The sequence below is a fragment of the Rattus norvegicus genome, chromosome 7, assembly GCF_021556685.1.
Source record: "Rattus norvegicus strain SHRSP/BbbUtx chromosome 7, alternate assembly SHRSP_T2T, whole genome shotgun sequence".
Lineage (NCBI taxonomy): Eukaryota > Metazoa > Chordata > Mammalia > Rodentia > Muridae > Rattus > Rattus norvegicus.
This window is the reverse complement of record NC_141540.1, coordinates 6246338-6256586: the sequence shown is the minus strand read 5'-3', so window position 1 is coordinate 6256586 and position 10249 is coordinate 6246338. Positions and strand designations below refer to the sequence as shown.

General features: G+C 49.6%; 2 protein-coding genes across 7 annotated transcripts in view; both read left to right on the top strand.

Moving 5' to 3' along the window:
• The first annotated feature begins 638 nt into the window (after nucleotides 1-638).
• Nucleotides 639-4566, top strand: Suox (sulfite oxidase). Of its 5 annotated transcripts, none has more exons than XM_087559214.1 (5): nucleotides 639-726; nucleotides 1803-1914; nucleotides 2000-2062; nucleotides 2304-2481; nucleotides 2661-4566. In XM_087559214.1, the coding sequence occupies exons 3-5, from the start codon at nucleotides 2010-2012 to the stop codon at nucleotides 4068-4070; spliced, it is 1641 nt and encodes a 546-aa protein (XP_087415340.1). In that variant the 5' UTR covers nucleotides 639-726; nucleotides 1803-1914; nucleotides 2000-2009; the 3' UTR covers nucleotides 4071-4566.
• Nucleotides 4567-5071: 505 nt separating this feature from the next.
• The window catches only part of Ikzf4 (IKAROS family zinc finger 4), a 39469-nt gene continuing 34291 nt past the window's right edge, over nucleotides 5072-10249 (top strand). For both annotated transcript variants that reach the window (XM_087555237.1, XM_087555235.1), the window contains exon 1: nucleotides 5072-5414. The gene's annotated coding sequence lies outside the window, so the exon portion shown is untranslated. The remainder of the gene's footprint in view (nucleotides 5415-10249) is intronic.

The following is a 10249-nucleotide window of genomic DNA, read 5'->3' as shown; positions in this document are numbered from 1 at the left end:
GGTGGCTCATGCTTTTAAACGCGATACTCGACGCAGAGGCAGGCAGATCTAGGAGTTCCCGACCAGCGTGGTCTACAAAACTAGATTCAGACCAGCCAGAGCTACATAGTGAGACCTTGTCTCAAATAAAACATAGTTTTTCGGTGTTGCTGGTTTCACACTTTCAGAAATTCACTCTGGGAATCTTGGAGTCAATATTTTGGGCATCATTTCTGCCGTTATTCCTGCGGGGCTCAACGCCGCAACACTGAACTGCCCAGGGGCGGAACATATTTGCAGGACCCTGAGGCTTCCCCAGGAATTTGGTCGCCATCCTCGTGGCCACCTTTGGAGCCCTTGTCACCTTCCGCTGTGTAGGTGCACAGCATCAGTGAGGCCTCAGGATTCCCTACGGAGCTGCGGTTGGCTCTGGTCACCAGTGTGTGCCCCCTGTCCTGGGAGGCAGAGGCCTGCACCATCCGAACCTGGCGACGCCCCGCCCCCGCGCTCCGCATCGGGCGACCGGGGCGACCTGGCGATCTGGCGACCTGAGGACAGCTGCCAGTCCTCGTCAGTAGCAGCTGGGAAGCTAGGGGCCAATGGTTGCGACGCGGGCGAGGGGCGTGAGGACGCCTGCACAAACTGTACACGTCACGACCGAGTCCCGCCCCGCCCCGCCCCTCCGCACCGGCCGCTCTAGCCCTGCGCGGGGCGGGTGAAATTGTTCCGCTGCCGACGTCCAGCTAGGTAAGGGGACTGCGACCGGGAGGGAAAGAAGGGAGCGCGAGGGTGGGACCTAGGCGGCCACTGCCGCCAAATCTTGGAGTAAACTTGGAGCAAACTCCAAATCTTAGGAGTAGCAAAAGAACCACTATCTCCATTTATGATGTCTGTGTGTTCCTGGGGTCGCAGGCTGCTGTTCTGTCCGAATTCTGGACAGACACACCCTCCTACCTAAAGTGTCCTGGAGAGTAAGGAGCTTGCACCGCGGAGTCGCATTTCGGTATTTAACAGGCCACCCCTCCTAAACCTGGCACGGGGCTGGTAAGAACGGGTTGCTGAAATTAAGGGTAGATGGCAGGAAGAATACGGATCCCTGTGGCCCAGGCGGAAAGAGAATCTTCCTTCCTTTGCCATCCTTAAGACTCCCACCTCTAGTAGCATCTTACTCCTCTTCGCTTTAACCCTCCTGGGTCAGAGAGGCACTAGGTTGTGAGGAAGACACTGCAACAGGACAGAGAGCAGAAGAATTAACTTCCTTCTCTAGCCCATCCCCTGACACCCTGGCCATTGACTCTGCTCAGTTTGCTGAGATCACTAGAATGCCATAGACTACGAGGTCAGGGTGGAGACTCTGAATTGGGGTTCATTTCTCATATGGGGTATTTATTTTAGAAGGGTGGAGGGAGAAAAGAGGAAAGGCCTGAGTGAATGTTATTAACTTGTTTACTCTTCGTATCAGTTCCTCTGGGTAGAGATGAGGATACAAGTTCAGAGAGGCCTGTTGTGTTGCCATGGGAGCTGGTTAATGACAAGGCCTGGTTTTGCAAACCCAAGGCAGTTTGCTTCCAGGATTCTGGCTCCTTCACCACCACCTCTTGTCTGTTTTCATCAGTCTCAATTTGAAATAATTAAAGTAGGGGCTGGGGATATGACTCAGTGGTAGAGTTATATCATTCTCAAGACCTTTAGTTTCAATACACAGCATCATTTAAAAAAAATGGCAAATCTCAGCGCAAGGCCCTGGGTTCGGTCCCCAGCTCCGAAAAAAAAGATCAACAACAACAAAAAAAAGAATGGCAAATTTCTAATCTGTCCTTTAGGTCCCTCAGCCTTGGGGCATTGTTCTTCCTAGAAGCCTCTGTACCTTTCTGCCCCCCACTCCACCCCACTCCTTTCTGCACAGTGTGTCTCCGAGGTGCTCCAAGCTTACTCGTAAGAACACATTTGGACCATGCATTCTCAGGTCTCCCAACCATGGAGTTCTCTTGGTTTGAAACCTAGGATCTTCTTGTTCTAGGTCTGCCACAATGCTGCCTCGGCTATACAGATCTGTGGCTGTGGGGCTTCCGCGGGCCATCAGGTAGGCTATCCCAAACCAGTGCTTATCTCCTAGCCTATCTCATAGTTATCTTATCTGGTAGACATTTATCTTATCTGGCATATAATATAGTACAGCGATGGAGGAAAGAGAAAGTCATATTTCACTGGTCCTACCCATCCGGAAGGAACCAAATTCCAACTGAACACCAATGACTAATGAGAGGTAACCCACCACACAGCTTCACAGGACTTTCTGTGCTACTAATACCTCTGTCTTCCAGAGCCAAGTCAACCCCCTTGAGACTCTGCATTCAAGCATGTTCCTCAAGTGACTCACTTAAGCCGCAGCATCCCAGCCTCACCTTTTCTGATGATAACTCAAGGACTCGGGGATGGAAAGTCATGGGGACCCTGATAGGCCTTGGTGCCGTGCTGGCCTATCATGACCATCGGTGTAGGGTGAGTGGGAAAAGAGCCTCCATGTTAGAACAAAGGGATCGTATATGTTCTTGCCTATGGTGATCTGTCTCCATGCACTGCGGACTACTACTTGCTCCCCTTAATTTCTCAGGCTGACCATGGGTGGGGTCAGCGTGACCTAAAGTGATTTAATATTCTGTTCCCTCCCCAACCCTCAGGCTTCTCAGGAGTCACCACGGATATACTCTAAAGAGGATGTGCGTTCTCACAACAACCTTCAAACTGGAGTCTGGGTAACTCTAGGCTCTGAGGTCTTTGATGTCACAAAATTTGTGGACCTGCATCCAGGAGGACAATCAAAACTGATGCTAGCTGCTGGAGGTCCCCTAGAACCCTTCTGGGCCCTCTATGCTGTTCACAACCAGCCCCATGTACGTGAGTTACTGGCTGAGTATAAGATTGGGGAGCTGAACCCCGAAGATAGAATGTCCCCTCCCTTGGAGGCCTCTGACCCTTATTCCAATGACCCTATGCGTCATCCAGCCCTGAGGATTAATAGCCAGCGCCCCTTTAATGCAGAGCCTCCTCCTGAACTGCTTACAGAAAGCTACATCACACCAAACCCTATTTTCTTTACCCGGAACCATCTGCCTGTACCTAACCTGGACCCAGACACCTATCGCTTGCATGTAGTAGGGGCACCTGGAGGTCAGTCGCTCTCTCTCTCCTTGGATGATTTGCATAAGTTCCCCAAACATGAGGTCACTGTCACTCTGCAGTGTGCTGGTAACCGGCGCTCGGAGATGAATAAGGTCAAGGAAGTGAAAGGTCTGGAGTGGAGAACAGGGGCCATCAGCACGGCACGCTGGGCCGGGGCACGGCTCTGTGATGTCTTAGCCCAGGCTGGTCACCGACTCCGTGAAACCGAGGCCCATGTCTGTTTTGAAGGACTGGATTCAGACCCCACTGGAACTGCCTATGGGGCATCCATCCCTCTGGCTCGGGCCATGGATCCCCAAGCCGAGGTCCTCCTGGCTTATGAGATGAATGGTCAGCCTCTGCCTCGTGACCATGGCTTCCCCGTAAGGGTGGTGGTTCCTGGTGTGGTAGGTGCTCGCCATGTCAAGTGGTTGGGCAGAGTGAGTGTGGAGTCAGAGGAAAGTTATAGTCACTGGCAGAGGCGGGATTACAAAGGCTTTTCTCCATCTGTGGACTGGGACACTGTAGACTTTGATCTAGCCCCATCAATTCAGGAACTACCCATCCAGTCAGCTATCACACAGCCTCAAGATGGGACGACTGTAGAATCAGGAGAGGTGATTATCAAGGGCTATGCATGGAGTGGTGGTGGTAGGGCTGTGATTCGAGTGGATGTGTCTATGGATGGTGGACTGACCTGGCAGGAAGCTGAGCTGGAGGGAGAGGAACAGCATCCCAGGAAGGCCTGGGCTTGGCGAATATGGCAGTTGAAAGCTCACGTGCCAGCTGAGCAGAAGGAATTGAACATCATTTGTAAAGCGGTAGATGACAGTTACAATGTGCAGCCAGACACTGTGGCCCCAATCTGGAACCTTCGAGGCGTGCTCAGCAATGCCTGGCACCGTGTCCACGTTCAGGTGGTTCCATGAAAGCATGGAACAGCAGTTTGTACCCAAAGGACCCCCTACACCTCTTTACCAACCCAGCCTTAATCCTCGGTGCCATAGATAAACGTTTCCTTCCTCTACTGAGGGGAGAAAGCAGCTCTCAAGACATCACTTTCTTACCCTACCATACCTTTACTTCTCATGCCTCCCCTCAGGCCTTGTTTTGCATTGCTTAGATTCTTCAGATATGTGTGTGATGTATGGAATGTGTAAAAACTGTACGTTATTTCTTTTTCTTCTTCATCATCTTGTTTTTTTTCCCTTCAAGACAGGGTTTCTCTGTGTAGCCCTGGCTGTCCTGGAACTCACTTTGTAGACCAAACTGCCTGCCTTAGTCTCCAGAATCGGGGGATTAAAGGCATGTGCCGCCACTGCCCGTCTACAACTTTCAATCGCCTCTGGGATGCAAGGAGATTTCCCTCTTAGAGTGCTTTTAAAACGATTCCAATAAAGTGTCTGTTTAAGACTATGACTGGAACCTCTTGGGCCTGGACAGTGAATATGTTGCAAGAGGGAGGTGTGGTACTAACCCAAAGCTAACCGGAGGGAGGGAGGTGCAGTCGCTCGCTCGATAAATCAAGGAGTGGATCTCCCTTCTCAGGACTGCTATCATCTGCAGCATCACCTAAACGACTGACTTGGAGATACCTACGAAGAGAGAAGCGATTTAAAAGAAAAAAAAAAAAAAAAAGAAGTGTTTGTTGCCCTCAAATCGTTTCCCCAATTCCTGCTCTCTAGGCCGGATTGACAAGGAATGCAAAACAGGAATGAAATCAATATTATTTTAGGGAGGGCAGGGGCAAACCTTGGCACCAAGGGCAGACACGCCTGGGCGCGTTGGGCGATCAGTGTGCACCTAGTTTGCAAATTAGATGCAGATGAAGGATAGATTTGACTTAACCTCTGCACGACAAGGCCTTTCGGACTTAAATCTTTCGGCGCTCGGCTATTCTCCCCTAGCTCCTCTCCCTTTTTTTTCCCTCAGCAGTCTCCCCGGCTTGGGGGCGCTCGGTATTTGGCCCAGTCGCCTATCGCCTGGTAGTGGGACCGGAAGTTACTCCGGAGGGGGGGGATGGCCGTGATGGGGGGGGCTCCGGGGGGGGGTCGGTCCCTCCTCAGGTGAAGCCCCTGATGGAGATGGAGCCGCCACCGCTGAACACCCGGATCCCGGCTTCGGCCTGGCTGCCGCCGCCTCAGTGACCCCATCCCCCCGCGCTGGGCCACCTGGGCCAAGAGTGGGGGACTCCCCACCCCTCTTATCCCACCCGACGCGGTCCTTCTCCCTCAACCCCCAACAGCCTGCGCGCGCGCGCGGAGACGCCTCAGGTGAGTGAGGGGCGGAGCCCACGCGAGTCAGGGGCGTGGCTTGGCCTCCGGGGCGGGGCTTTGGTTTGGACTAGAAGTGGGGAGTCGCAGCCTTGGGGGGAGATCTGCGTTTGAGGGACAGGAGCTTGTTTGCAGCACCTTGGTCAGAGACCTCAGAATTGGAGATTGGTAGGAAGATAGTTCCAGAGAGGGCTGAAGACAGACAGGAACTGACATGTAGGAAGCTCCTGTGTAGGGAATAGTTAAGACAGAACATAGGAACAGAACAACAAAAACAAAGCGACAGAGCACCAGAAAAGTCAAGGGGCCTAGGAGCTTCACTGGGAATACTGGAGAAAAAGACCCAGGCTTACCTATGACTGTCTCCAGGAGGCTGTGAAGGACTGGGAGAAATAGCAGGATTCAGCGTTGTCGGTTCTACTGTTGGGGTGAGAAGCCTAGAGAACTTGAGAAGCAGGACTGGGAAGGAAAAGATCTACTCACTACTCAGGAGCCCTAGAGAGAAATCATAGGAGAAGCCCCATGGTAAACCACTGTGTGGGAACCACATAAACTTGGGAAGCAAAAGGCCTCTTTCTGAATGTTAAAACCACCCTCAGTGTGCCTTCTCATACAGACCCATATTAGTGTTTTTACCCTTTGTCTGCTAGGGTTGTATTGTTTGGTTTCCTGGATTGTTAGGTTGGTTGGTTGGTAAGTGTGAGCTTGTGTGTGTGTGTGTGTGTGTGTGTGTGTGTGTGTGTGTGTGTGTGTGTGTGTGTGTGTAGCAAAGCTGTATGCTGCATGTCAGGCTCACAACAACTTTGGAGTTAGTTCTCTTTTTATTTTTACGTGGGTTCCAGGGACTGAGCGGATACCACCAGGTTTCAAGGCAAGCAAACCACAGCTGTGTTTTTGAAACAGAGTCTCATGTAACCCAGACTGACCCTGAACTATGAAGCTCATGATGACCTCTAACTCCTCAACTTGTGATTCTCCTGCTTTAACCTTCCGAGCACTGGGATTACATTTGTGTCTAGCTGACTTGTCCTTCAATTTCTCTGTGGGATTTTCTTTATTTTGTTGGTTGGTTTATTCTTGTATAGGCTTCATTGGCCTAAAACTCATTCAGTAAACCAGGCTGGCCATAAACTCACAGAGATCCATTCACCTGCCTCTGCCTCCTGGGTGAGTGCCACCATGCTTAGTGATTTGTTTTGAGCCAGAATCTCAGTTTTCCAAGGCTAGCTTCAAATTTCCTATAGCTGAGGATGACTTTGAACTTCTGAGCCTTCTGGCTTCATTTCCCGAGTGTTGGGGAAACAGGCCATCATCATGTAACACTCACTACATGTGACTCGTTTAAATCTGACTAAATAAGGTACCCTATTCGTTCATCCAAGGTCAAGAATTTGTCACCAACTTGTATGTGTAAAGAATTGCACGCCTTCTCTCAGAATGAAACTGTCAAGCATTAGGACTGCTACTTAGTGGCAGAGTGAGACATGGCTCTACTCTGTTGCCTAGATCATCCTGAGAAGTTCCTTTAGTCTTTGGGGAGCTTAAATTCAGGCAAAAGCATTTTCGGTTTCAAGACAGGATTTCCAGATGAGTCAATATGGAGAGAACTGGTAGCTGCCAAGTTGGCTTGGTGGTTGAAGGTATCTGTCACCGAGCTTTAATGACCTGACTTGAGCTCCATCCACAGGACTCACAAAGTGGAAGGTATGTACACACAGAGTGTTTGCCTTGCAAACACGAAGTCTTGAGTGTGAATCACCAGCATCTGTGTAAAAGCCAAGAGGCACAAAACACACCTATAATCTCAATGTTTTGGGGACGGAGTCAGGAGCATTCCTGGATTCATTAGCCAGCCAGCCTAGCAGGTTAATAACCTCCAGAATCAGTGAGAGACCTTGTTTCAAAAAAATCAGATGGGGGGCTGGGGATTTAGCTCAGTGGTAGAGCGCTTACCTAGGAAGCGCAAGGCCCTGGGTTCGGTCCCCAGCTCCGAAAAAAAAGAACAAAAAAAACAAAAAAAACAAAAAAAAAAAATCAGATGGGAGCTCTCCAGCTCAGTGGTTAAGAGCATTGGCAGTTCTTCCTAAGAACTTGGGTTCAATTCCCAGCACCCACATGGGGGCTTGTAATAGACTCTGGAACTCCAGTTCCAGGGGAAAGGACACTGTCTTCCAGACTGTGCAGGCAGTAGTCATACACTTGGTACAGACACACATGTAGGCAAAACTCAGTCTCAGTCACTGCTGTGAGAAGGCACCATGACGAGTGCAGCTGTCATAAGAGAAAGCATTTACATGGAGGCTTGCTTATTGTTTCAGATGTTTAGTCTGTTATCCGTCATGGTGAGGAGCGTGGTGGCATACGGGCAGACATGGGAGCAGCAGCTGAAAACTGTTCAGATTCATAGGCGGGGGTGGGAGGCTTGGCTTGGCATGGGCTTTTGAAATCTCAAACCCCACCCCTGTAGTGACAACTTTGGCAGTTTTGGTTTTTTTTTTTTTTTTAAGATTTATTTATTTTATGTATGTGAGTACACTGTTGATGTCTTCAGACACACCAGAAGAGGGCATCAGATCTCACTTCAGATGGTTGTGAGCCACCCTGTGGTTGCTGGGATTTGAACTCAGGATCTCTGGAAGAGCAGTCGGTGCTCTTAACCTCTGAGCCATCTCTCCAGCCCGAGACTACCTTTCTTTATTGGTGTCTTAGTTAGGATTTGATTGTTGTGAAGAGGCATCATGACCAAGGCAACTCTCATAAAGGGCAACATTTAGCTGTGACTGGCTTCCAGTTTAAGAGGATGTATTGTCAATTCGGGAAGCACAGTGACACACAGGCGGACATGGCGCTAGAGAAAGAGCTTCAAGTTCTACGTCTCAATCTGCAGGCAACAGAAGGAAACTGTGTCACAGTGGGCATAGCCTGAGCATAGGTGACCTCACAGCGCGCCCTACAATGACTCACTTCCTCTAGCAAGGCCACACCTACTCCACTTCTCTTAATAGTGCCAGTCCTATGGGCCAAGCTATGAGGCCAGACCTTTTAAAACACGGAAAATGGTCTCGTGGTTCTGTTTGCTGGAAAAGGCTTTGAGTTCCAGGCTGTTGATTTGCATCTTCTCAGGAGCATCTTTGTCTTGGAAACAGAGAGAGAAGGTCAAAGTTTGCCAGACAAAAACATGTAAGAACTGGGAGGGTTGACTGGAAGCTGGTCTCTTGGTGAGACTGACTTTGTAGGCACTAGCCAGCACACAACCTTACCTTCAAGTGGCCCCCTAAGCTGACTAAAGCTGTTATTATCATAAAAAGATCAGTGAATACCAGTTTGTTAATTCTCCCATAATTTCTGGAAAGACACGGGACTAAGAGGATTATTCTTTATAAGTCTTGTGTCTCTAGTTCAACGATTTAAGGCCCTGTTCACAGAACCTAAAAACCTTCCATGGTTTAAGTGTGGACCTGAAGCTCATATCTCTAGCATCTCTTAGATGCCGTGTGTAGTGGCATATGGTAATCCCAGCACATGAGAGACAGAGACAGGGGAGCTCTGGAACAAGCTGGTTAGCTACATGACTAATCGCTCAGCTGAGAGACCCTAGCTCGGGAGATAAATCTAGATCTAGATATTGAAAACAGAAAGTCACCATCAGCCTCAGGACTCCATGTGAGCACACATGCATGCACATGCACTCACACACATGTGCTCCCACAAGAATATGAAAATGCATACATTCGCGAATACCCCCCAAAATGTTTTAAACATGGGAAAAGGCAAACAGGGTTGCTAAGGCTTGCCAGCTGGGCAACATTAAATCCCACGGCAGAAGCGCCTGCTCGTTTCCCAGATTCTACTTCTGCCGCGGCTGTTGTTAACCAGATAAGTGGCTTTCGGCTTTGTTTCTTTTCCAAGAGATTAGAGATCAACTCTCAGCTCCATTCCAGCTCGAAGCACTTGGAGCCTCTGTCCTAGTCCTAGTTCAGGAAGTAGAGAGGCTCACCAAAGCTGCTTATCCAAGCAAGAATCCCTGATACCCGAGGGGCCTGGAAATGTCTCTCTGGCCACGGAGCGGTGAGCTCTTTGGACTTCTGGCTAGTATCACCACCAAAGACACCTCTCCAGAGTTTTGTCCCTTGCTGCAGTCAAGACTTCTATGTAATTTCATGCACCTGTTTGGGAATCTTTGACTTCGAAACTGATTTGTTTTGAAGCTCAAATTAATAGCAGCACAGTGACACACAACTGTGGCCCAAGCTTGCAGAAGGCAGGAGAGTTGTCATGACTTCCAGGCCAGTGTTGACGATGTAGGACAAGCTAGGCTGCACTCCATGCTGAGATTCTGCCGGTCAGGTGGAATGGCTCAGCAGATAAACACACAAGCTTCGAGACCTGAGTTCTAGCCCGGAACCCACGTGGTGGGGTGAGAGTACCAACTCCACCAGCTACATTCTGACTTCCTAACATGCTCGTACACGTTCATAAAAACATAATTTACAGGCTGGAGAGATGGCTCAGTGTTTAAAACACAGACTGCTCCTCCAGAGGATCTGGGTTCAATTCCCAGCCCTGACGTGGTGGCTCATCACCTTTTGTAACTTCATTTTCTTTTTCTTTAAGTTTTTTTTAACTTTATTTTTGTATTTATATGAGTATATAGCTGGTGCCAGAAGAGGGCACCAGATCCCATTACAGATGATTGTGAGCCACCATGTGGTTGCTGGGATTTGAGCTCAGGACCTCTGGGAGAGCAGCCATTGCTCTTAACCACTGAGCCATCTCTCCAGTCCCCTAATTAAAAAATCTTAATGCAGGGGTTGGGGATTTAGCCCCGTGGTAGA